This window comes from Scyliorhinus torazame, chromosome 11 (genome assembly GCF_047496885.1).
Source record: "Scyliorhinus torazame isolate Kashiwa2021f chromosome 11, sScyTor2.1, whole genome shotgun sequence".
Taxonomy (NCBI): domain Eukaryota; kingdom Metazoa; phylum Chordata; class Chondrichthyes; order Carcharhiniformes; family Scyliorhinidae; genus Scyliorhinus; species Scyliorhinus torazame.
In genome coordinates, this window is record NC_092717.1 from 237731300 (window position 1) to 237758748 (window position 27449).

A 27449-nucleotide genomic window follows, 5' to 3' on the forward strand; every position below is an offset into this window, starting at 1 on the left:
GCTAATGATTTTATATCTTCTTTCCTATTATACATTATGCCCAATTATATAATGGTAATCCAAGTATACTTAGCACATCAAAAATTATACTGTCCCATCAGTGAGTGAGATAGCTCCTTACTCTATTGTCGAGACCTTCTGAACCACTAATAAGCTCTACTTCTTAAATTACGGCCGGTTTTGCTTTATAATTATAAATGATATGGAATAAAATCTCAGGATAAATAGCATGTACTTTTTGTCGACATAACTGTGCTACTTTTTTCCCCCGTTATACATTCTAGCTTTGCTTGTGTAACTCAGTACTCCTGATTGTGCAGCCTGGGCACTGGGTTCCCATTATCAGAACTGGCATTCCTAATAATAATCTTTATTATTGACACAAGTAGGCTACATTAACACTGCAATGAAGTTACTGTGAAATGTCCACAGTAAATGTTTAAATGATTTTTTAAAAAATCACAGAAATATTATTTATCCTTTGAACTGAGTTTTAAAAAGCTTTTAATACTTTCATGAAAATTTTTAGTTTCAGGTGCTAGTCTTTACCTATGATTTGGGCTTGAGCTTGATATCTTTGCACAAGAGTTGTGTCTGAGGAGCATTTGAATGACGCAGTCTGCAATGAACGGTCTCATTTCTCCAGATGACTATTCAGTCAGCTGTGAATATAGAGATTTACGATGAAGATAACTATGATGGGGGGTAGCTTTGCAGTCAGTTCAACTGACTTTTATTATCATTTGAACAGAAGCATTAAGGAAGAATTAAAACCAGCACTGAAAGGAAGTGACCTGAGTGTTTCCATGCAACAATCCGAAGGTTCATGACCAATGCTGTGAAACTATACCTAAAGTATATAATACAGAACACCCGGAGGCCTTGTTCATCATGGATGGGGACTTCAACCAGGCCAACCTGCCAAAATTCCATCAACACATCTCCTGTCCCGCCAGGCGCCCTGACATCCTTGACAACTGCTACACAACCATCTAGAGTCCCCACTGCTCCATCCCCCGACCGCATTTTGGAAAGTCCGATTTCTAGACGATGCTCCTTCTCCTGGCATACAAGCAGAAACTTAAGCAGGAGGATCCGGTTTCAAAAGTGCTGATCCGAGACAACGGAAGTGCTCCTATGCGACTTCTTCGAGTCAGTGGATTGATCCATATTCAAGAACTCGGCGGCCAACCTAGACGAGTATGCCACTACCATCACAGACTTCATCAGCAAGTGTATCGAGGACTACGTGCCAAAGAAGGTAGTAATAATAATATTAATTGCTTATTGTCACAAGTAGGCTTCAATGAAGTTACTGTGAAAAGCCCCTAGTTGCCACATTCCGGCGCCTGTTCGGGGAGGCCGGTACGGGAATTGAACCCGCGCTGCTGCCTTGTTCTGCATTACAAACCAGCTGTTTAGCCCAGTGTGCTAACCAGCCCCTAAGCCAGTAGTATATGCGTTCCCCAACCGGAAACCATGGTTTAACCGGCAGATCCCTCCCTACTGAAGTTTAGGCCTGAGGCGTACATGGGTGACCCTGACCTATACAAGAAATCTAGGTACGACCTCTGCAAAGCCATCAGGGAAGCCAAGAGAAAAGACCAGACTAAGCTAGAGTCCCAGACTATCGACACAAACTCTCGTCGGTTGTGGCAAGGCTTAAACAATATAGCGAGCCACAAAGAAAAGCCAAGTAAAATCTCCGGCAACAGAACAGCCCTCCCCAATGAACTCAATGCAGTCTGTGCTCGTTTTGAGCAGGAAGCCAACAAACCGATGTCACCTGCCCCAATAGCCTCGGACACACCCATTCCTACCTCTCAGTCTCAGAAGTTAGATCGGCCTTTTCGAAAGAGGACCCACGGAAAGCAACGGGTCCTGATGGAAACCCTGGTCGTGCACTCAAATCCTGCGTGGACCAACTGGCAGGTATGCTCTCAGACATCTTTAACCTCTCCTTACTCCATTCCAAGGTTCCCACCTGCCTCAAAAAGACATCATCATACCGGTGCCAAAGAAGAACCAGGCAACATACTTCAACGACTATCGCCCAGTGGCCCTGATAGCTACTTTTATGACGTGCTTTGAGAGATTAGTCATGGGGCACATTAACTTCAACTTTCCAGATTGCCTTGATCCACTGCAATTCGCCTACCGCCACATCCGGTCCACAGCAGATGCTATTTCCCTAGCCCTACACTCATCCCTGGAGCATCATAACAACAAGGACACCTACATTAGACTCCATCTACAACATCTCAACAACAAGGACATCTACGTTAGACTCCATCTACAACATCTCAACAACAAGGACACCTACATCAGACTCCATCTACAAGTTTGCTGATGACACAACTGTAGTGGGTCGGATCTCAAACAACAATGAGTCAGAGTACAGGAGGGAGATCGAGAACTTAGTGGCATGGTGCAATGGCAATGACAACAATTTCTCCCTCAAAGTCAGCAACACAAAAAAGCTGCTGATTGACTTAAGGAAGTGAAGTGTCGAACACCTCTCTGTGTGTATCAATGGTGCTGAAGTGGAGATGGTTGACAGCTTCAAATTCCTCGGTGTCGACATCACCAACAATCTGACCTGATCCACCCACGTCGACGCTATGATCAAGAAAGCACAATAGCGCCTATACTTCCTCAGGAAATTAAGGAAATTCGGCATGTCCACAATGATTCTTACCAACTTTTACAGATGCACCATAGAAAGCATCCTACCTGGCTGCATCACAGCCTGGTATGGCAACTGCTCGGCCCGAGACCGCACAAAACTACAGAGAGACGTGAACACAGCCCAGTTCATCACAAACCCGCCTCCCATCCATTGACTCTGTCTACGCCTCCTATTGCCTTGGGAAAACGGGCAATGTAATCAAATACTCCTCCCACCTGGGCTATTCTCTCTGCCAACCTCTTCCATCGGGCAGAAGATACAAAAGTTTGAGAACATGTACCACAGACTCCTGGATGACCCTCTTAGAGTCACTGATCTTGTGGACTGAACTGATCTTTCTACACATCTTCACTACAGCTATAGCACTATATATTGTATACTTCACCTGCTGTCTATATTCATGTATTTTCATTATGTATCTCATGTATTTATCGTATGTTCTATGTTTTCATGCATGGAGCGATCTGCCTGGACTGTACGCAGAATGATACTTTTATTGTACCTCGGTACACGTGACAAATCTAAATCTAAAGTTAGCACGATGTATTTAAAGAATAATTAACTAGAAAGCAAAATAAACAATGTTGTCCTTGTACAGGATCTTGATTAGGCCTCCGTTTCCAAAACTGTGTTCAGCTTTGGTCTCCTGACACGGTTGGTGATAATGAGCCATTGGCAAGGGCTGCAAAATTAATTCCCAGTTTAATCAACTGGGGTCAAAGACCTTGGTCTCTATAATTTTAAAAACATCAGAAATAGGAACATCTATAGGAGATCATCCCGTACAAGAGATTGCCATTCTTTCATTTAATCAGGATCAAGGAGGTCTCCCAGACTAGTTCGAATTGACCAAGAGAGTTGGAGAGGATTTTAAAAAGTTTTTTTTCTTCCTTATTGACCTGAATAATCTGTGTTTGCACCTGCACATCCAAATCTATTGGCCCCAGGTAGGGTAGCGCATGTACATACTGTAACAAAAGATGTAATTCAACAATATAGGGTTGGTGAATAGTTATTTTGGAGTATTTAATTGCATGCAAATTGATGGTAATCAGGTTCACTGCCTCGCTGGGCGTGAACTTGATTATGTCACTAGCAAAGAGGATCGGGGGGTGGGGGGGAGGTTTCTTTCTGACATCTCTCTGGTGCAAATCCAGTTATGGCCCACTCGCGAGAGTTAGCGGCCATAACTGGGTTTGCGCATGCGGTGAACGGGCCTGGAAAATCCCCCCACCCCCAGCTTTTTATTTTGCATTTTGCAGCTTGCAGCTTGAAGTCGATTTGCTTTGAAGATTGCTGGAGGCCATGAATATAGGTTGGTCACATCTTTACCTGGGAAATGATTAAAATGTGGAACACGCTATCATCAGTACATTTGAGGTGACTCGCTTTGATATATTTAACTGAAAGCCAGATCAACACATGAGGAATCAAGGGAAAGAAGGATAGCTTGATGGGGTTAGATGAAGAAGGGTTGGGAGGAGGCTCAGGCGAGCCACAAACACTGGGTTGGACATGTTTGGGCCGAATGGGCTTTTTCTGTATCAAGACGTACAGCAGGTGATATCGCCTGCCTTCACCAAAGCTCTGAGGCCGCATTCCCATGATCTCTCGCAAATGGCATTCAAATATTATGTAATAACGTTTTGGATGTGGAGTTATAAGCATGTCTATTGGAAGTAGGAGAAACTTTTCATGACCAATTCAGTGATTTGGGTAGAATTATTGGACATGGCAATGAATGGAGCAGACTCAGTAGAGTGAATGCATTTTCTGATTCCATGCTTTATGACCTTCAATTCCTTTTTTCCCCTGAATTTAGCAAGTTGAAAAAACTGAGTGAAGACAGCCTCACTAAACAGCCTGAAGAGGTTTTTGATGTATTGGAAAAACTTGGTGAAGGGTAAGTGGCATAGCTTTTGAGGTAGTTTCCTTTTGAATGAACTTGATCCTTCCCTTGCTATCGTACTGCAACGAGAAACTGGAATCATTGCACAACTTTGAAGTGGTTTTGGTTTGTATTTTCCATGATTATATTGCTGATGGAAACTAGAACATAGAACATTACAGCGCAGCACAGGCCCTTCGGCCCTCGATGTTGCGCCGACCTTTGAAACCACTCTAAAGCCCTTATCATCCATATGTTTATCCAATGACCATTTAAATGCCCTTAATGTTGCCGAGTCCACTACTGTTACAGGCAGGGCATTCCACGCCCTTACTACTCTCTGAGTAAAGAACCTACCTCTGACACCTGTCCTATATATATCTCCCCTCAATTTAAAGCTATGTCCCCTCGTGCTCGACATCACCATTCAAGGAAAAAGACTCTCACTGTCCACCCTATCTAATCCTCTGATCATCTTGTATGCCTCAACTAAGTCACCTCTTAACCTTCTTCTTTCTAAAGAAAATAACCTCAAGTCCCTCAGCTTCCACATCCTTCCTATAATGCGGCGACCAGAACTGCATGCGATGCTCCAAATGCGGCCGCACCAGAGTTTTGTACAGCTGCAACATGACCTCATGGCTCCGAAATTCAATCCCTCTACCAATAAAAGCTAACACACCGTATACCTTCTTAACAACCCTCTCAACCTGGGTGGCAACTTTCAGGGATCTATGTACATGGACACCAAGATCTCTCTGCTCAGCCACACTACCAAGAATCTTACCATTTGCCCAGTACTCTGTCTTCCTGTTATTCCTTCCAAAATGAATTACCTCACATTTTTCTGGATTAAACTCCATTTGCCATCTCTCAGCCCAGCTCTGCAGCTTATCTATGTCCCTCTGTAACGTGTTACGTCCTCCCGCACTGTCAACACTCCACCGACTTTAGTGTCATCGGCAAATTTACTCACCCATTTATAAAAATGACAAACAGTCGTGGCCCCAAAACAGATCCTTGTGGTACACCACTAGTAACTGGACTCCAGGCTGAACATTTCCCATCAACCACCGCCCTTTGCCTTCTTCCAGCTAGCCAATTTCTGATCCAAACTGCTAAATCACCCTGAATCCTATGCCTCTGTATTTTCTGCAATAGCCTACAGTGGGGAACCTTATCAAACGCTTTACTGAAATCCATATGCACCACATCAACTGCTTTACCCTCGTCCACCTGTTTGGTCACCTTCTCAAAGAACTCAATAAGGTTTGTGAGGCACAACCTACCCTTCACAAAACCGTGTTGACTATCTCTAATCAAATTATTCCTTTCCAGATGATTGTACATCCTATCTCTTATCAACCTTTCCAAGACTTTGCCCACAACAGAAGTAAGGCTCACTGGTCTATAGTTACCGGAGTTGTCTCTGCTCCCCTTCTTGAACAAGGGGACAACATTTGCTATCCTCCAGTCTTCTGGCACTATTCCTATAGACAATGATGACATAAAGATCAAAGGCAAAGGCTCAGCAATCGCCTCCCTAGCTTCCCATAGAATCCTAGGATAAATCCCATCTGGCCCAGGGGACTTATCTATTTTCACACTTTCCAGAATTGCTAACACCTCCTCCTTAAGAACCTCAAGCCCTTCTAGTCTAGTAGCCTGTATCTCAGTATTCACGTCAACAACATTGTCTTTTTCCTGTGTGAATAGTGACAAAAAATATTAATTTAGCACCTCTCCTATCTCCTCGGACTCCACGCACAACATCCCACTACTGTCCTTGACTGCCCCACTCTTACCCTAGTCATTCTTTTATTCCTGACATATCTATAGAACGCTTTAAGGTTATCCTTGATCCTACCTGCCAAAGACTTCTCATGTTCAATCCTGGCTCTTCTTAGCTCTCTCTTTAGGTCCTTCCTAGCTAACTTGTAACTCTCGAGCGCCTTAACTGAACCTTCACGTCTCATCTTTACATAAGCCTCCTTCTTCCTCTTAACAAGTGATTCAACTACTTTAGTAAACCATGGTTCCCTCGCTCGACCACTTCCACCCTGCCTGACAGGGACATACTTATCAAGGACACGCAGTAGCTGTTCCTTGAACCAGCTCCACATTTCAATTGTGCACATCCCCTGCAGTTTCCCTCCCCATCCTACGCATCCTAAGTCTTGCCTTATCGCATCATAATTGCCTTTCTCCCAGCTATAACTCTTGCCCTGCGGTATATACCTATCCTTTTCCATCGCTAAAGTAAATGTAATTGAATTGTGGTCACTATCACCAAAGTGCCCACCTACCTCCAAATCTAACACCTGTCCAGGTTAATTTCCCAGTACCCAATCCAATATGGCCTCGCCTCTCGTTGGCCTATCTACATACTGTGTCAGGAAACCCTCCTGCACACATTGGACAAAAAAGGACCCATCTTACGTGCTCGAACTATAGCGTTTCCAGTTAATATTTGGAAAGTTAAAGTCCCCCATAACAACTACCCTGTTACTTTCGCTCCTATCCAGAATCATCTTTGCAATCCTTTCCTCTACATCTCTGGAACTTGCATCTAAATTCTTTGTGATGCCCATTTGCCTCCACTGGAATACTTGGAACAGGTGCAAATTCTGTGTGGGCTGGATTTTCTTCTTCCAAAGGAGGTGTGAGTTGGGTTGCGGAAGCCTGAACATTGTTTTTTTCCAGAAGGTGCGAGGTCTGCTGGCTGCTTCGCGCTCGAACGGGAGAAATGAGCAGCCAGTAAATACCAGCTGGAGCCTCTCGTGGGCTTACCAGCAGCCAGTACGCTTCGAGGTCAGGATCCTGATAACAATGGGCGTGACCAGGCGGTCTCGCTTTAGTAGGCTTAAACCTACTGAGGCAGACTCATCCGGGATCTATCAGCTTCCCGCCATTTACTGGCCTCCTGTGAGAGTCCCCAGATGGGCGACATTCAGTACTGGTCCACACAAATTTGGACCCGATGGAACAAGCCCTTGAGAGTTTCCCCGGCCATCCGAGGCCCCTGGAGGGTCAGGGATAGGGCAGGTTGGCCCCTGGCCCACCCGCTGGAATGTGGGCATGTTGGCACTGCCTGGCTTGGACCAAGGTGCCTGGGTGGTAACTCCAAGCTGGAAGGAGCACTGACAGGGTGACACTGCCAAGGGTCGGGGCCCGAGGGGGGGGGGGGGGGGGCAAGGCCCATGAAAGGAGGGGGGTTAAGAAGGGGTGGTGATGGATGGGGGTCCTGGAAGAGGGGGGGGTCAAGTAAGAGAGCGTGTTGGGGGGGGGGGGTGAAGGGAAGAGTGTTGTGGGGTAATGCCCAGTTGTGTGGGGGGATGACATTGCCTATGGGGTTGTGGGGACCCACAAGCCCACTTTGAGTTCAGGCACCCTTTCAAAATGGCAGCCCGATCTCTGAGGAGCCGGTCTGTCCAGCGAGTTCAGCCCCCCAGTGATGAAAATAATTCTTATAGAGTCATTGATGTCTACAGCATGGAAACATACACTTCGGCCCAGCTTGTCCATGCCGCCCAGTTTCTATCACTAAGCTAGTCCCACTTGCCCGCATTTGGCCCATATCCCTCTATACCCACCCTGCCCATGTACCTGTCTAACTGCTTTTTAAAGGAAAAAATTGTATCCGCCTCTACCACTGCCTCGTTCCAGATGCTCACTACCCTCTGTGTGAAACAATTCCATCTTTGGTCTCTTTTGAATCTCTTCCCTCTCACCATAAACCTGGTTTCGATCGCCATGCCAATTTTAGTATCCAATTGGCTACTTCACCCGGGATTCGGTGAGATTTAACCTTTTGCAAACAACTTACCATGCGGTACCTTGTCAAAGGCCTTGCTAAAGTCCATGTCGACAACGTCGACTGCACTGCTCTCATCTACCTTCTTGGTTACCCCTTCAAAAATTCAATCAAATTCGTGAGACATGACTTTCCCCTTACAAAGCCATGCTGACTTTTCCTAATTAGCCCTTGCCTGTCTAAATGTCTGTAGTGTGGGGTAAACTGATGAGAAACTCCCCAGGGCCTACAAAAGTGACTAAGTGTGGTTAGATAGCGATGGGGAACTCTCTGGCAGAGCCAGGAAACTGACAGCAAAACCAACCACAAATGACATTTAGAAACCTTTGTGTTAGATCGCGCCCATGATTTTCCCCTGCCTTCCCAACCCCATTTTGGCGGGTTAGGTGCAAACCTTACACATGTTTCTTCCGAGGTCAGGATCCACATTATGAGGACCATAGAAAAATTATATTTCCTCCTGGATACTATTTTTGTGTGTTAGTTTGGGTTTTGTAAGCCCGAAAGAAAATCTTGGTGGGTTTGTTACCACTTGGGTAATGCAAATTCCACACAGACCGTGATCCGGTGCCGGGATCGAACACGGGTCCTCAGCGCTGTGAGGCAGCAGTGCTAACCACTGCGCCACCATGCTTCCCGGAGATGCACTTTATTAACTAAGTTTTTGAAAATTTGCTTTAAAGTATGTATTTGTTTGGTATGTATTGGAAAAAAACATCTTTCTTTTTTCCAGATCATATGGCAGTGTTTTTAAAGCAATCCATAAGGAATCTGGCCAAGTTGTTGCCATAAAGCAAGTTCCAGTGGAGTCCGACCTACAGGAAATTATTAAGGAAATTTCAATAATGCAACAATGTGATAGGTATGAGCAGTGGAATGTGGTAATTTCACTTAACAGCATAGTGCATTTTACAGATGTTTAACCTCAAGTGTTATAATTTAGTGAGCATGTAAATGTTTCAATGAGCGATAACTGCTGTCATACTATTTTTAGATCAAGTCCACTGAATAGAAGTGGAAGAGCTGCAACGTGGGTTCAGGACATCTGTCTTTGATTGCTTGCTGTTCTTTCTCTGTTTCTCTTTCTAAGATACCTTTTGAGACTGGTACTCTGAACAGCCTTTGTCCACTTCTTTGGAACTACAATTAAAAGCTGTTCCGCCAATAGCCAAATATCAAACAGTCTTAATCATGTAGCTACTGGTCTGAGACCACTAACTACAGAATCCGTCTCAGGCAGACAGCGCCTTGTTTCTGCTGCCTGGCACTCTTTTTGAATTCTTATGGCTTTGCATTTCCCTGCTTGTAAGCACAGAGCTCCACCATTTGTGAGATTTTAAGTGGCTTGAGAGTCTCAAAGCATTTCCAAAGTTATTTTTTGTAGGCTTCAGAAGTGCTCAGGGGGCTTGGTTTGATGCTAGCACTGTTCTCCCGTGGTTTTATATCCAGGATTTATACAACAGATTTGCTTGAGGACCAGTAAAAGAGCTCTTATTTATATTCTTCAGATAGAGTCCCCCTTCCACCCCACCATATACAATGGATCATCATCCACCATTTCTGCCAGCTTTAAAGTGATGCAACCACCGAACACACCTTCACCTGTCCTCCCTTTTCAGCATTCCATAGGGACTGCTCCCCTGAGGTGCCCTGGTCTACTCCTCCTTCATCCTTGACCTTTTCATGCAAGCATATGAGATGCACTATCTGCTCTTTTACCACCTCTCTTCACGCTGTCCAAGGCCCCAAAACACTTCGTCCAAGTGAAACAGTGATTTACTTGTACTTTTTTCAAGTTAGTATACTATATTTGCTGCTCACAATGTGGTCTCATCTACATTCTGGAGACTAAATGCAGACTGGGTGACCGCTTTGCGGAACACAGCCATTCAGTCTGCGTACATGACCCCTGGTTACTTGTCATTTTAATTCCCACCTTGCTCCCATGCTGACCTTTGTTCATGATCTACCCATGCGCATGACTTCATTTGTGGGGGACACTGTGCCAGGTGGATCTTATTCAGAACCTGAGCCATTCACCCAGCTTCTGAGCCCTGTGGCAGGTGGGCAGACCCGGCGCAGCAATTTCCAGGGATCGGGAAGAGAGGATCCTGATCTATCCCAGTGACGGCTGCAATTCTGAATTACAGCCTCCATATCCAAGAATTTGCAGCTCCGGGGTTGCTTCCTGGTGACCGGGTTAAAGTGAAGAAGCTTCAGAGCAGGAGGTTCAGAAACCGCTGGAGGCAGAGCCCCGATTGCCCACTGCTGTCTCAGAAATCAGATAAATGACTTCAGGACCCGAATATGATCTGACTGGATAGAAGCCCCGGAGCTGCAAACGTGGTATATGGATGTTGCAATCCGGAATTGTAGCTGCCACTGGGCGGACCTGAAGCCTCCCATCCCAATTCCTGGCTCAACCATCTTGAATAATTGTTTGATATCAGCATCCCTGCACCTGGCCACTACCTACTACTCATAGTGTCATCATGGAATAAACCAGTGCAACTGCGCGAACACGGAGTTGGCAGCAAACGCACCATTCAACATTACCGACTTTAGATCATAACCTCTGTCTCCATTTTGTTTTATGTGTTTATTTACCCCTTTTTTGTTTTGCTGGTCGGCCTTCAACTTCTTTCTTTCTTTATCCCTTTCTCTTGCATTCAGATGGCTTTTATGTAGCAGTTCATGCCTCATTTGGGCACAACTTGAGTTTCTTTACTATATCCGTTGCCACTCTTTTTGGCTAATGCATCAGGAAATCTTTTGTTATTTAATCTCCTCCATCACAGACTTTTTCCTTTGTTCTTCCTGCCCGCTATCCACTTCCACTGATTTTAAGAACTCTTAAATTTGCTGTCTTCAGTTCTGATGAAACATTAACTCTTTCTGTCCACTGATGCTGTCTGACCTGATCCAGTTCTCCAGCTTTTTTGGGGCCTAATTCAGATTTTTAGCATCCGCATTATTTTACGTTTGATTTTGACTAACTTGCTGTTATAAAGTTCCAATTCAGTTTGCTAATTCTACTGTTAGTCAAAATGACAGCTTGAAAAGCTTACTAGAGACATTACTAGGCATATTCTCAAGTTAGCACTTATTCCTCGTGGTGCTTTTACCCCCAAATTAGCACTTGTTCCTCAATATGTTTTTAAAAATAAATTCATGGGATGTGTGCATTGCTGGCTAGGCCAGTATTTATTACCCATCCCGAATTACCCTTCAACTTCCAACTTCCAGAGAGCATTTAAGGGTCAACCACATTGCTGTGGATCTGGAGTCGCATGTATGTAGACAGACCAGGCAAGGATGACCGCTTTCCTTCCCATAAGAATTTAGGAACATAGGAACAGGAGTGGGCCATTCAGCCCCTCGAGCCTGTCCCGCCATGAGATCATGGCTGTTCTGTGACCTAACTCTATATACCTGCCTTTGGCCCATATCACTTAATAAAGAGACTGATTTAGCACAGTGGGCTAAACAACTGGCTTGTAATGCAGAACAAGGCCAGCAGCGAGGGTTCAATTCCCGCACCGGCCTTTCTGAACAGGCGCTGGAAGGTGGCGACTAGTCACAGTAACTTCATTGAAGCCTACTTGTGACAATAAGTGATTATTATTATTAATAATATCTTTGCTTCATATCTCAGATTTAAAATTAACAACTGAACTAGCTTCAACCGCTATTTCTGGGAGGGTTCCAAACCTCTACCACCCTTTGAGTGAAGAGGTTCTTCATAACATCTCTCCTGAACGGTCTGGTCCTAATTTATTTATTTATTTTTTAAACAATACAGCGCAGTACAGGCCCTTCGGCCCACAATGTTGCACCGAAACAAAAGCCATCTAACCTACACTATGCCATTATCATCCATATGTTTATCTAATAAACTTTTAAATGCCCTCAATGTTGGCGAGTTCACTACTGTAGCAGGTAGGGCATTCCACGGCCTCACTACTCTTTGCGTAAAGAACCTACCTCTGACCTCTGTCCTATATCTATTACCCCTCAGTTTAAAGTTATGTCCCCTCGTGCCAGCCATATCCATCCGCGGGAGAAGGCTCTCACTGTCCACCCTATCCAACCCCCTGATCATTTTGTATGCCTCTATTAAGTCTCCTCTTAACCTTCTTCTCTCCAACGAAAACAACCTCAAGTCCATCAGCCTTTCCTCATAAGATTTTCCCTCCATACCAGGCAACATCTTGGTAAATCTCCTCTGCACCCGCTCCAAAGCCTCCACGTCCTTCCTATAATGCGGTGACCAGAACTGTACGCAATACTCCAAATGCGGCCGTACCAGAGTTCTGTACAGCTGCAACATGACCTCCCGACTCCGGAACTCAATCCCTCTACCAATAAAGGCCAACACTCCATAGGCCTTCTTCACAACCCTATCAACCTGGGTGGCAACTTTCAGGGATCTATGTACATGGACACCTAGATCCCTCTGCTCATCCACACTTTCAAGAACTTTACCATTAGCCAAATATTCCGCATTCCTGTTATTCCTTCCAAAGTGAATCACCTCACACTTCTCTACATTAAACTCCATTTGCCACCTCTCAGCCCAGCTCTGCAGCTTATCTATATCCCTCTGTTACCTGCTACATCCTTCCACACTATCGACAACACCACCGAGTTTAGTATCGTCTGCAAATTTACTCACCCACCCTTCTGCGCCTTCCTCTAGGTCATTGATAAAAATGACAAACAGCAACGGCCCCAGAACAGATCCTTGTGGTACTCCACTTGTGACTGTACTCCATTCTGAACATTTCCCATCAACCACCACCCTCTGTCTTCTTTCAGCTAGCCAATTTCTGATCCACATCTCTAAATCACCCTCAATCCCTAGCCTCCGTATTTTTTGCAATAGCCTACCGTGGGGAACCTTATCAAACGCTTTGCTGAAATCCATATACACCACATCAACTGCTCTACCCTCGTCTACCTGTTCAGTCACCTTCTCAAAGAACACAATAAGGTTTGTGAGGCATGATCTACCCTTCACAAAGCCATGCTGACTATCCCTGATCATATTATTCCTATCTAGATGATTATAAATCTTGTCTCTTATAATCCCCTCCAAGACTTTACCCACTACAGACGTGAGGCTCACCGGTCTACAGTTGCCGGGGTTGTCTCTGCTCCCCTTTTTGAACAAAGGGACCACATTTGCTGTCCTCCAGTCCTCTGGCACTATTCCTGAAGCCAATGATGACATAAAAATCAAAGCCAAAGGTCCAGCAATCTCTTCCCTGGCCTCCCAGAGAATCCTAGGATAAATCCCATCAGGTCCCGGGGACTTATCTATTTTCAGCCTGTCCAGAATTGCCAACACCTCTTCCCTACGTACCTCAATGCCATCTATTCTATTAGCCTGGGGCTCAGCATTCTCCTCCACAACATTATCTTTTTCCTGAGTGAATACTGACGAAAAATATTCATTTAGTATCTCGCCTATCTCTTCAGACTCCACACACAATTTCCCATCCCTGTCCATGACTGGTCCTACTCTTTCCCTAGTCATTCGCTTATTCCTGACATACCTATAGAAAGCTTTTGGGCTTTCCTTGATCCTTCCTGCAAAATACTTCTCATGTCCCCTCCTTGCTCGTCTTAGCTCTCTCTTTAGATCCTTCCTCGCTACCTTGTAACTATCCATCGCCCCAACCGAAACTTCACACCTCATCTTCACATAGGCCTCCTTCTTCCTCTTAACAAGAGATTCCACTTCCTTGGTAAACCACGGTTCCCTCGCTCGACGCCTTCCTCCCTGTCTGACCGGTACATACTTATCAAGAACACGCAGTAGCTGATCCTTGAACAAGCCCCACTTATCCAGTGTGCCCAACACTTGCAGCCTACTTCTCCACCTTATCCCCCCCAAGTCACGTCTAATGGCATCATAATTGCCCTTCCCCCAGCTATAACTCTTGCCCTGCGGTGTATACTTATCCCTTTCCATCATTAACGTAAACGTCACCGAATTGTGGTCACTGTCCCCAAAGTGCTCTCCTACCTCCAAATCCAACACCTGGCCTGGTTCATTACCCAAAACCAAATCCAACGTGGCCTCGCCTCTTGTTGGCCTGTCAACATATTGTTTCAGGAAACCCTCCTGCACACACTGTACAAAAAACGACCCATCTATTGTACTCAAACTATATCTTTTCCAGTCAATATTTGGAAAGTTAAAGTCTCCCATAATAACTACCCTGTTACTTTCGCTCATATCCAGAATCATCTTCGCCATCCTTTCCTCTACATCCCTAGAACTATTTGGAGGCCTATAGAAAACTCCCAACAGGGTGACCTCTCCTTTCCTGTTTCTAACTTCAGCCCATACTACCTCGGAAGAAGAGTCCCCATCTAGCATCCTCTCCGCCACCGTAATACTGCTCTTGACTAGCAGCGCCACACCTCCCCCTCTTTTGCCTCCTTCTCTGAGCTTACTAAAACACCTAAACCCCGGAACCTGCAACATCCATTCCTGTCCCTGCTCTATCCATGTCTCCGAAATGGCCACAACATCGAAGTCCCAGGTACCAACCCATGCTGCCAGTTCCCCTACCTTGTTTCGTATACTCCTGGCATTGAAGTAGACACACTTCAAACCACCTACCTGAACACTGGCCCCCTCCTGCGACGTCAAATCTGTGCTCCTGACCTCTATACTCTCATTCTCCCTTACCCTAAAACTACAATCCAGGTTCCCATGCCCCTGCTGCATTAGTTTAAACCCCCCCCCAAAGAGCACTAACAAATCTCCCCCCCAGGATATTTGTGCCCCTCAGGTTCAGATGTAGACCATCCTGTCTGTAGAGGTCCCACCTTCCCCAGAAAGAGCCCCAGTTATCCAGAAATCTGAATCCCTCCCGCCTGCACCATCCCTGTAGCCACGTGTTTAAATGCTCTCTCTCCCTATTCCTCATCTCACTATCACGTGGCACGGGTAACAACCCAGAGATAACAACTCTGTTTGTTCTAGTTCTGAGCTTCCATCCTAGCTCCCTGAAAGCCTGCCTGACAGCCTTGTCCCCTTTCCTACCTATGTCGTTAGTGCCAATGTGGACCACGACTTGGGGCTGCTCCCCCTCCCCCTAAGGACCCGGAAAACACGATCCGAGACATCACGTACCCTTGCACCTGGAAGGCAACATACCAAACGTGAGTCTCTCACGCTCCCACAAAATCTCCTATCTGTGCCCCTGACTATCGAGTCCCCAATTACTAATGCTCTGCTCCTCTCCCCCCTTCCCTTCTGAGCAACAGGGACAGACTCCGTGCCAGAGGCCCGTACCCCATGGCTTACCCCTGGTAAGTCCCCCCCCCCCCCCACAAGTATCCAAAGCGGTATACTTGTTTCTCAGGGGAACGACCGCAGGGGATCCCTGCACTGACTGCTTTTTCCCAGTCCCTCTTACAGTTACCCACCTATCTCCAATCTTTGGTGTAACTAATTCCCTGAAGCTGCTATCTATGACCCCTTCTGCCTCCCGAATGATCCGAAGTTCTTCCAACTCCAGCTCCAGTTCCCTAACTCGGTCTTGGAGGAGCTGGAGATGGCAGCACTTCCTGCAGGTAAAATCAGCAGGGACACTAACTGCATCCCTCACCTCAAACATCCTGCAGGAGGAACATTGCACTCCCTTCCCTGCCATTCGTCTTACTTTCTACCAAGATCTGGCTAACAACTAAATTAAATTTTTATAAAAAAATAATAATAATATAATAAAATATGGTACTTACCTCAGACCAATGGGTTTTATTATTAGGTTAGAGGAGGAGGGCGGGTGGGAGACACTACACGTGTAGTGTCTCAGGTTTCCTCTCCACCAGAATTTATTGGTGAGGGTCTTCCCAGACGTCCGCGGGTCGACTTCCTGTTCCCGCCTAAAAAAAACTAATTTAAAAAAAAAAGAAAAATTCTCAGCTCCTGCTGAAATTGACTAACCAGCCAGCTCCACTCCCGCCGAAATCGACTGGCCTGCCCCTGCAAAGACAAGTGCTTTTAAAGGTTGACTTACCTCCCAGCAGCCACTTCCGCAATGCTCCCGCTGAAACTGACTCACCAGCTGTTCTCACGCCGAAATCGACTGGCCTGCCCCTGCAAAGACAAGTGCTTTTAAAGGTTGACTTACCTCCCAGCAGCCACTTCCGCAATGCTCCCGCTGAAACTGACTCACCAGCTGATTCTCCCGCCGAAATCGACTGGCCTGCCCCTGCAAAGACAAGTGCTTTTAAAGGACAGACTTACCTCCCAGCAACCACTTCTGCAATGCTCCCGCTGAAACTGACTCACCAGCTGTTCTCACGCCGAAATCGACTGGCCTGCCCCTGCAAAGACAAGTGCTTTTAAAGGTTGACTTACCTCCCAGCAGCCACTTCCGCAATGTTCCCGCTGAAACTGACTCACCAGCTGATTCTCCCGCCGAAATCGACTGGCCTGCCCCTGCAAAGACAAGTGCTTTTAAAGGTTGACTTACCTCCCAGCAGCCACTTCCGCAATGCTCCCGCTGAAACTGACTCACCAGCTGATTCTCCCGCCGAAATCGACTGGCCTGCCCCTGCAAAGACAAGTGCTTTTAAAGGACAGACTTACCTCCCAGCAACCACTTCCGCAATGCTCCCGCTGAAACTGACTCACCAGCTGTTCTCCCGCCGAAATCGACTGGCCTGCCCCTGCAAAGACAAGTGCTTTTAAAGGTTGACTTACCTCCCAGCAGCCACTTCCGCAATGCTCCCGCTGAAACTGACTCACCAGCTGATTCTCCCGCCGAAATCGACTGGCCTGCCCCTGCAAAGACAAGTGCTTTTAAAGGACAGACTTACCTCCCAGCAACCACTTCCGCAATGCTCCCGCTGAAACTGACTCACCAGCTGTTCTCACGCCGAAATCGACTGGCCTGCCCCTGCAAAGACAGGTGCTTTTAAAGGTTGACTTACCTCCCAGCAGCCACTTCCGCAATGCACCCGCTGAAACTGACTCACCAGCTGTTCTCACGCCGAAATCGACATTTTTAGACTATGCCCCCGAGTTTCAGAATCTACAACCAGTGGAAATAGTTTATCTTTATCTACCCTGTCTTTCCCTGATAATATTGTGAATACTTCGATCAGATCATCCCATAACCTTCAAAACTGTAGCAAAAACAGGTCTAATCTGAGTAATCTCCTCGTAACTCAACCCTGTAATCCAGGTATAATTTATGTAAATCTATGTTGCAATCCCTCCAAGGCCAAAATATCCTTCCTAAGGTGTGGTGCCCAGAACTGCTCACAGTACTCCAAGTGGGGTCTATCCAGGGTTTTATATAGCTGCAGCATAACCCCATGTCTTTATATTTGAGCTTTCTAGCTTTAAAAGCTAGCATTCCATTAGCCTTTTTGGTAATTCTTTGCACTTATTCCTGGCATTTTAGTAACTTATAAGTAAACCAGATGGGTTTTTACAACAATTGACAAAGGTTTCATGGTCACCATTAGACCGTTAATTCGAGATTCTTTATTGAATTCAAACTTCTCCACCTGTCATGGTGGGATTTGAACCCGGGTCCCCAGCGAATTACCCTGGGTCTCTGTATTACTAGTCCAATGACAATGCCATGATTCCACCACCTCCCCTACCCTCCATTGTCACCACTCTGTGCTCCCATTCCCTGTCGTCTCCACTTCGTGTTCCCATACCTGGGGTACCTGGGGCTGCATGTCAATAAAGGTTTCAGGGCAGGCTGAGAAAGACTTCAGTTACACGGATTGATTAATTAAGGTGGGACTGTTCTGCTTGGGGAAGAAAAGCCTGAGAGGAGATTTGATAGAGGTGCTCAAAATCGAGAGGGTCTGGGCAGAGTAGATAGGGAGAAAGTGGCAGAAGTGTTGAGAACCAGAGCACACTGAGTCAAGGAGATTTGCAAAAAAAGCCAGTGGTGACAGGAGGAAAAACCTTTTGAAGTAGTGAGTGGCTAGGATCTGGAATGCACACCTTGACAGTGTGATGGAGAAAGATTTAGTTTTAATTTGAAGTAGTGCCATATTTGGGTTCTTCCCACCCCCCCCAAACCCCCCACAAGAGTCCAGAGACTTAAACATGTATTACTTCATTGTGCAAGCTATTTAAATTAACACTGAAAAGCTTTCTGAGCTTTTGGTGTATATATAAGGTAAATTTTCCAACAGATCTAAAAGCAAAGAGATGTGCAGATTTAATTTACATAGGAAAGCAAAACCAATTACAAATGCTGTATAGCTCAAGTACTCTCTTGGTTTTTATATCCTCAGCTCCACTATTTCTAACATATGCTATTGAGCAGATGAGAAGTTGGGCACTTAGTTCCCATGTACTCTGTTCCTGTCTTCATATTGTCTCATCCTGGAATGTATTTCACACAATCAAATCCTTAGTCAGTACTATTATTCAGCCATCTGTCTGCCAGGATTATCCAAAGTTATACAATTTAATCCACCTGAAGGCATTTTCTTAAAATGTTGATTATGTAATGGAGGCAGGTGCATCCGCCACTTCTGGAAGTCAGCCAGTAGTCCCACTGGGATAACATGGTAAAGGATCTTTGGGACTGACCCCATTGAAATAGTTCTGTCTGCACTCTGGCTCGTCCTCACTACTTTTGAAATAACATATGGGTCCCATTCATTAAAAATATGCAACACAGTGCAATTCTGCCCACTCAAATGGATGTTCCAAATGACTATGCCACATGGGACCAGAATTTAGTTTTTAAAAAGCTAACCTTAATTCTTCAGTGGCAGTGGACCAGTAGCTCGCTTTGATAGATCTACATTCTGTGTTTTTATGGCACTCACAATTATACTTGCACAATGGATGGATCAATTTATGTCAAGTTGCATGTGCTGATTGCCTTACAATGTGTTTTCAAACTACTCGAAACTAATTTTGAAACATTCCCATCCTGTCGTAATACATTTAAAAGAAATGACTCTTGTTTTGCTTTCCTTTAATCAACACGAGGAACTAGAAACTGTGGGCATGATTTAACGGAAACATTTGTAAGTGTCATTTTGGATGTGATTGGCGGGTTGCTTCTCGACAGCCGTGCTGGTGAGATTGCGGCCAGTATTTAACGGCACTTAGTGTCGGAAATGAGCTGCCATGGGCTTCTCGTCATTACTGGTTGTCTCGCCAGACTTTCGCCTCAGCATCTCACTGCTAACAAGGGGGAGCTGCTTTTAAGCGCTCCCTCACCACTCACTCCCAGTCAACACTGGCATGGCAGCGCGCAGACCTGTTCCTTGGTTTGGTGATGCCGACCAGGCCAAGCTTCTCAATATCGTCGATGCGAATGGGCATCCTCTTCCCCCGAGAAGGTTGAAGGGCTAGTAGCAGGACCACCAATACTGTCTAGGAGGCAGTGGTTGTCAGTGAGGGTATATGACGCGGAGGACCAGCGTCCAATGTTGGAAGATGACCAACGACCTCCATCGAGCTGCTGGGGTAAGCTACCATCTGTTTCTGGCAGTTCTACCTTCCCCCTCAAATTCGCAAACACCCTTCCTCACAAATCACTGGCTGCACCTCATACTGTCCCCACAAGGGCAGCACGGTAGCCTTGTGGATAGCACAATTGCTTCACAGCTCCAGGGTCCCAGGTTCGATTCTGGCTTGGGTCACTGTCTGTGCGGAGTCTGCACATCCTCCCCGTGTGTGCGTGGGTTTCCTCCGGGTGTTCTGGTTTCCTCCCACAGTCCAAAGATGTGCGGGTTAGGTGGATTGGCCGTGATAAATTGCCCTTAGTGTCCAAAATTGCCCTTAGTGTTGGGTGGGGTTATTGGGGTATGGGGATAGGGTGGCGGTGTTGACCTTGGGTAGGGTGCTCTTTCCAAGAGCCGGTGCAGACCCGATGGGCCGAATGGCCTCCTTCTGCACTGTAAATTCTATGACATCCCATCTACATGTTTGTTCCTCAGCAACCCCTGGCACCCACCGGCACAACCCCTTTATGTCCAGTTGCGGTACCACACATGCCATCTGCTGTAGGCCCCCATGATCCATCAAACGCGTGGCTTACAAAGCCCTCACTTAGTCCCCGCAGGAGAAGATAGTCTATAATAAGCAGGAAAGGGCCAAGATGAGGAATAGAATACCAGAGATCTGAGTCCTCACCCGCTATGAGGAACGGGCCCTCGGAATCATGGGGTTGTTCAAGGAGAGAGCAGTGACTGACACCGAGGTTGGCTTGCGCACAGAGAGGTGAGGATCCACTGCCCCTGCAATAAGATGATCCCCCCTCACCACCCAAGATACTACCACGGAGGAGAGCTCTGAAGAGATCACCATCGAGGCCTCACAGCTATTACCACCACCTTCCACCAGCGTAAAGATACACACTTCGGTGGGCAACATTAGTGAACAGCTTCTGGGGCACAATCTGGTGAGCACCACACAGTTGTTGATGCACATCAGGTGGATGCAGGAACATTCAAGGGAGTCAGCAGTTAGGGGGGGGCGGGTGTGTGGGATCTGCTGGACCCAAGGCTCTGCTTAGTTCCAGCAGATGCCGAGCCTCTGGACAAGGTTCTCCCAGAGCTGATGCAGCGCTCGGACACAGCCGTGAGATTCAGGAGGGGAAGTCTGAGACGTTCCAGCGAGTGCACAGCCGATTGGCGGCGTCCCAAAGGCTACAGATCCAGGAGATGATGCTGACAATGCGTGGCATGAGGCTAACCATACTAGACCGCAGTGCAAAACTTGGAGCAAGACGTCAGCGTCTTGAGTGGTGATGTCCAAGGCATGGCTTGGTCCGTGACAACCATGGCGGAGGGCCTTGATTTCATATCCAGTCGATGAGGGGCATGTCCCAGACGCAGGTGGACATTGCCGAGGCACTCCAGAGCATGGTCCAGACACTGAGGATCATCGTTGAGGGTATCAACACCATGGCGCAGATAATGGGGAGCTGCCAGGACGGGCAGAGCCAGATGACGCTGAGACCTGTGGAACTCACTCCAGCTGCCCCTCTGTCCCATGGAGACCACCCAGGGCCCTACGGGCAATGTCAGGGAGGAGGAAACCCTGGAGGCCAACCCGGGGCGTGTTACCAAGGAGACGACTGCGGTCTCCAGTTCTTCCGAATTCCCCTCTCCTGACACTGGCATATCGCAAGAGCAGTGGGCATAACAGGGTAGCATGGCGCCGCCAGTGACACCGGTAAGTTGGCTGGGGCCCTCTGGCTCCAGGCCCTCCAGACGATGTCTGGCAAGGGTATCGAAGGGCACAGGGCATGAATATCCTTGACTTTTAGCGTGTTTAACTCGAGGTGATGTGCCAGTTACATGCAGCACTCACCGCACCAGCAACAAAAGCATCAATCTGCCAAAGCATTTCTTCAACGGCGTTAGCAGTTAGCCCTTTGGAACAGTGTTGTGCACCAGGTCCTGCTGTGTCTTCTTGCTTCAAACCAGATTGACTTTTGAATTCGTACATCCCCCTGAGCCCAATGTTCCAGGACCCAGGTACCTTGGAAAGAATTGTCCTTTCCGGCTACAGAAAAGGAAAGAAACAGCATCAGCAGCCTCCAGGCATCTGCAGCCACCAGCAGGAGCAGGCAGTAAACACAACCTGTAGCTGCAAAGCGCTCTCACAACTAACCAGGCCAATTCCTTCTTATCAATAGCCTTCAGCTGTGAAGCGAGAGGCTGCTTACAAAAGGGACATGATGTCAAGCCCCTCCGCCATGGTCGTTGCCATTCCCATTTGAGAGCGGGACATGTCCTGCAGAACCTCATTAAGGTCAGCCTGGTACTGGGTGACATCCCCAGCGAGTCGGACAGTCTGTCAAGACCCTCAGTCATGGCCGTCACCGACTGCACCATTTCTTGGACACCTTCACTAATGGTGCCGATGTCGTGCACCAGGTTTTCCACTAAGGTCACCACCCTAGCAGTGTTGGCCTGTTGCCTCTGGGACTCCTCCAATCGGTCATGGATCTACTGGTGTGCGCTGACATCTCCCCCTGAATGTCCTGACCGCTCCCTATCGTCTCCATCTTCTCTGGGATTACCTCTTCTATAGGCTCAGCACCAGACTGGGACCCAGCTGGGTCCTGGAATCAAGCAGCCCTCCGACTGCTGTCTCGCCTGTGGGCTCCTGCCTCCACCTGATATGCATCAGCTTGTCCACTAACATTTCCCACCAAAGTATGTGTATCTGCGCTGGTGGAGGGTGGGGATGACAGCTGTGACTCCTCGATCGTGTTTTCCTTGGAGCTCCCCTCCAAGGTGGTCTCCTGGGAGGCTGGAGGGGATGCCACCTGGGATCGGCCTGTGGGAGAATGGGCATGTGGTCAGTGGGAGGGATGGGTCAGTCAATAAGGCAATAACAACTCACATTTGACAGGTCCTCTGCGTTTGTGACCACCCTGTCCTCTGCCACCACCAGTCTGGACACACTCCTGACGATTCTGTGACAGCTTTTCCTGAGGGGAGACAGAAAAAGGGCATTGTTCGCCGCACGCATGGTTCACAGTGGTGGAAGGGTGGGTGTGAAGGAAGTGTTGGGGGGGGGGGGGGTTTGAAGGGACGGGGGTGATGGAGGACGGGCTGGGTGTTGCATAGAGGGTTGGGTGAGGTGGATGCTCATGTGGGGTGCAAAGGTCTCGTGGGGGGGGTGTTTGGTGTCGACTTATTCGTGCTGACTGGTGTGGGTCATTGACCTTATTCCGGCAATGCAGGTCAGTCCTCCTGGTCACACTCCTGGTACTCACAACTGCCGCCACCTCATCCAATGCAGCACTAGCTGCCCTGTGACTGACCCTCTGGGACCCTTGGGGAAACAGGACATACCCCCCGGCCTTCACTGCGACTAGGAACCTCCCCAGATCTGTATCCCTGAATCTTGGGGCTGGTCTCCTCGGTGCCATTGTTGCGAGCTGGCTGGGGTTGGCTGAGCAAGTGCAGTTTAAGTGCTGCTCGGCCTTGTTAGCGGAGGGCTGGCGAACGTGGTGCCGACGAATCGGTTGGTGAGCTTTCAATTGTGGCGAGAAGCTCGTGGAGCCTCGTTAAGTGGACCAATTAACGCTGAACAGCATTGCCAGCCTCACTGGGCAGTTCCCGCTCGCTACAACACATATAAATCATTCCGGATAATCGTGTCCTTAGTCTTTGTTCTCTATATAAAGTTACTTCCTCTGAACCAATTCCCGAACTACCATTGTGACATTAAACAATATTCCAGGGTGGTTGTTATTGTATCTATTCTGATGATCTAACTTCCTTACCTGCATTTTCAATGTGTTTTCCAAGAACCATTATTGCCACCTTCCTCCCCGCCAGCCTGCACATTCAACACCCCGTTCTCTGGTACTTCTGTCACCTCCACAGCCAAACTTATCTCCCCTCCCCGTTCACCATTCTGAAGGTATTGTTCCCTCTGGGAGACCCTGATCCACTCCTCAGTCATCAGGAGATTCAACATTTGCCCTTCTACTGCCTCCTCCTCACTACCCGAGGTCCCAATCACTCTGTCCAATTTATTTGCAGTTTTTTGAGTTTAGTATACTGTGCTCGGTGCTCCGAATGTAGATTGGAATTCCGCTTTGCAGAGCACCATTTATTTTGTTTCTTCCTCTCCCCCTTTTCCCAATGTACGTGCCTGAAACCATTTACATCTCTAACTTCACCCAGTCCTGACAATAGGTGAATCCAAAATCGGTTTCTTTCTCAACAAACGCTTCCTGACCTGTTGGGCATTTCCACAATTTTCTGTTTCTATTTCATGTTTCCACCATCTGCACTGTTTTGCATTTCTATAGACGTTATCTGGACAATGTCCTGTGCAGAAGATTGAATAGCAGAGCGTGTAGCTCTTTTGTATTTGAATTTTAATGCGGGGGTGGAGTGGTGTCCAATTGATCAATAGTACTATGGACAAAGCTGTTGGGGAGGCAAGAAGGGGGGACAGGACTATGACTGGCTGTCTCAGCTACCTATGGCTGATCTCAAAGGGAGTTCAAGAATATTTGTGCAAGTGATGAAAACTTACGATTTTGAACACTTATTTTGTGCTTTTTCCCCCCCCCTCCCCCGTCCCTCACCCAGTGCTTATGTAGTGAATTACTATGGCAGCTATTTTAAAAATACAGACCTCTGGATAGTTATGGAATATTGTGGAGCTGGATCTGTGTCTGATATTATCCGACTACGAAACAAAACGGTAAGTGTACTAAATTTATTAATGTAACTGGAATTGAAGTTTCTTTTTTCCTTTGCAGAACATGGAATGAAGTTGCGACCTTAGTGACAAATGTGAAAATTTTTGCTTTAACGTGTGTTTTGCAAAATTACATTTTTAGACTAATGTATATTGAATCACGTGTTCCGAAATGGAAGAACATTCTTTCTATCCACTGTTGAAATAACACGCTTGCACCATGCTGGATATGTGTGTCGGATGATTGCTGTTTTATTTGAGTTAATCAGAATTTACAGCTATTACAAGACCAAGATGGTTTTTAAAAAATCTAGGTTTTTTTCATACCGCCTTGAGAAATATTCAATATTACAGTGCCCTCTTCTGATTTATATTTGCCATTACATATTAGTTAAATACAAATATTTTGTGGAGGTTTTGTTCGTAAATCAAAAATTGATTTATTCTCCTCGCTTCGATCTCTTTTAAAAACTATCACAAAGGATTTTGTTTAGCCTTAATGGTGTCTTGTTTCTGGTTAAGGGAGTGGAACATTTTAAAGAATGTGTACATGCTGAAGGCTGCTCAGGGTTTATTGATTGAATTAATAATCGTCAGCTCCTTTGCTTCAGTTATGTCTGTTATTCAGTATCACCTGCAACTTGGTTAGCAGCACTCTTGCCTCTGATTTGAACGTTGGTGGGCTCAAGTCCCACTCCAGAGACTTAGCACAAAACTTCGGCAGAACTGAGGAAGTGTTGCACTGTCGGCGATGCTATATTTTGGATGAGATTTTAAACTGAGGTGGATGTAAAAGATTTCACTGCACTATTTTGAAGCAGGAGTCCTGGCCAATATTTATCGTTCAAATAATATCACTAAAGCAAATTATATGGTCAATATCAAATTGCTGTTTGTATGTGCCATGTTTCAATTACAACAGAGACTGCACCTCAAAAAGTACTTCGGCGACGTCCGGTTGCGGCTATGCGGAGCTAACATTCGGCGGCTCCCGCATAAACAGACTTTTGGGCTCTTTTCAGGGCCCCCAACGGCACTTTTTCGACGTTTCCTGGTGTGGGAAGGAGTCTACAACAGTTCCCCGTCAGTGTATGGCTTCAACTAGGAGCGGGGTGACAAAAAAGGTGGTGGTGGACCCGAAGAAAGTGCGAGGGAAGAAGGAAAAAAATGGCGGCGGGCGGAGACCAGGCAGCGTGGATGCAGTGGGCGGAGGAGCAGCAGGAGGGTATCCAGCGCTGCTTCAGAGAGTTTTAAACAGACCTGCTAGAGCCGATGAAGGCTTCTATTGATAAGCTGCTGGAGACACAGACGGCCCAGGGAGTGGCGATTCGCGAGGCTCGACAAAAGATCTCTGACAATGAGGACGAGATCTTAGGCCTGGCGGTAAAGGTGGAGGCGCACGAGGCGCTCCACAAGAAATGGCAGGAACGGTTCGAGGAGATGGAAAATCGGTCGAGGCGGAAGAATCTGCGGATTCTGGGCCTCCCGGAGGGGCTGGAGGGGCCGCAAGTGGGGGCCTATGTGGTCACCATGTTGAACTCGCTGATGGGAGCGGGGTCCTTCCAGGGGCCCCTGGAGCTGGAAGAGGCCCATAGAGTGCTGGCAAGGAGGCCCAAGGCTAACGAACCTCCGCGGGCGGTGCTGGTGAGGTTCCATCGGTTCGTCGATCAGGAATGTGTGCTCAGGTGGGCCAAGAAGGAGAGGAGCAGCAGGTGGGAGAACGCAGAGGTTCGGATATATCAGGACTAGAGTGTAGAGGTGGCGAAGAGGAGGGCCGGGTACAATCGAGCGAAGGCGGTGCTGCACAGGAAGGGGGTGAGGTTTGGCATGCTGCAGCCGGCGCGACTGGGTTACCTACAAGGCCGGCACCATTATGTTGAATCTCCGGAGGAGGCGTGGGCCTTTGTTCAGGCCGAGAAGTTGGACACAGATTGAGGGTCAGGACGGGCAATTGGGGACTGCGGTTGATATGCTATGTTTATTTTTGCTTCGAGGGGGGGACCTTTGTATTGCTCCGGGTTTCTTTTGGTGGAATTTAAAATACAGATGGAGGGTGAGAAGGTAAAATCAAGCACTAGTGTTTTGTGCTTAAACAAAGGAGATTACAATGGGATGAGAGAAGAACTAGCTAAGGTAGACTGGGAGCAAAGACTTTATCGTGAAACAGTGAGGAACAGTGGAGAACCTTCCAAGTGATTTTTCACAGTGCTCAGAAAAGGTTTATACCAACAAAAAGGAAGGATGGTAAAAAGAGGGAAAATCGACCGTGGATTTAAGGAAATAAGGGAGAGTATCAAATTGAAGGAAAAAACATACAAAGTAGCAAAGATCAGTGGGAGACTAGAGGACTGGGAAATCTTTAGGGGGCAACAGAAAGCTACTAAAAAAGCTATAAAGAAGAGTAAGATAGATTATGAGAGTAAACTTGCTCAGAATATAAAAACAGATAGTAAAAGTTTCTACAAATATATAAAACAAAAAAGAGTGGCTAAGGTAAATATTGGTCCTTTAGAGGATGAGATGGGAGATTTAATAATGGGAGATGAGGAAGTGGCTGAGGAACTGAACAGGTTTTTTGGGTCGGTCTTCACAGTGGAAGACACAAATAACATGCCAGTGACTGATGGAAATGAGGCTATGACAGGTGAGGACCTTGAGAGGATTGTTATCACCAAGGAGGTAGTGATGGGCAAGCTAATGGGGCTAAAGGTAGACAAGTCTCCTGGACCTGATGGAATGCATCCCAGAGTGCTAAAAGAGATGGCTAGGGAAATTGCAAATGCACTAGTGATAATTTACTAAATTATCCCGGCGGATTGGAAATTAGCAAACGTGACACCACTGTTTAAAAAAGGAGGTAGGC

General features: G+C 46.9%; 1 protein-coding gene across 3 annotated transcripts in view; it reads left to right on the forward strand.

Moving 5' to 3' along the window:
- The window catches only part of stk3 (serine/threonine kinase 3 (STE20 homolog, yeast)), a 584348-nt gene that overhangs the window by 75058 nt on the left and 481841 nt on the right, over positions 1 to 27449 (forward strand). For 2 of the 3 annotated variants that reach the window (XM_072468459.1, XM_072468457.1), the window contains 3 exons: positions 4512 to 4592; positions 9125 to 9253; positions 24475 to 24589. In XM_072468459.1, coding sequence (XP_072324560.1) covers positions 4512 to 4592; positions 9125 to 9253; positions 24475 to 24589 — 325 coding nt within the window. Of the gene's footprint in view, positions 1 to 4005; positions 4070 to 4511; positions 4593 to 9124; positions 9254 to 24474; positions 24590 to 27449 lie in introns of those variants that run through there. The other variant, XM_072468458.1, reaches the window with a different exon arrangement.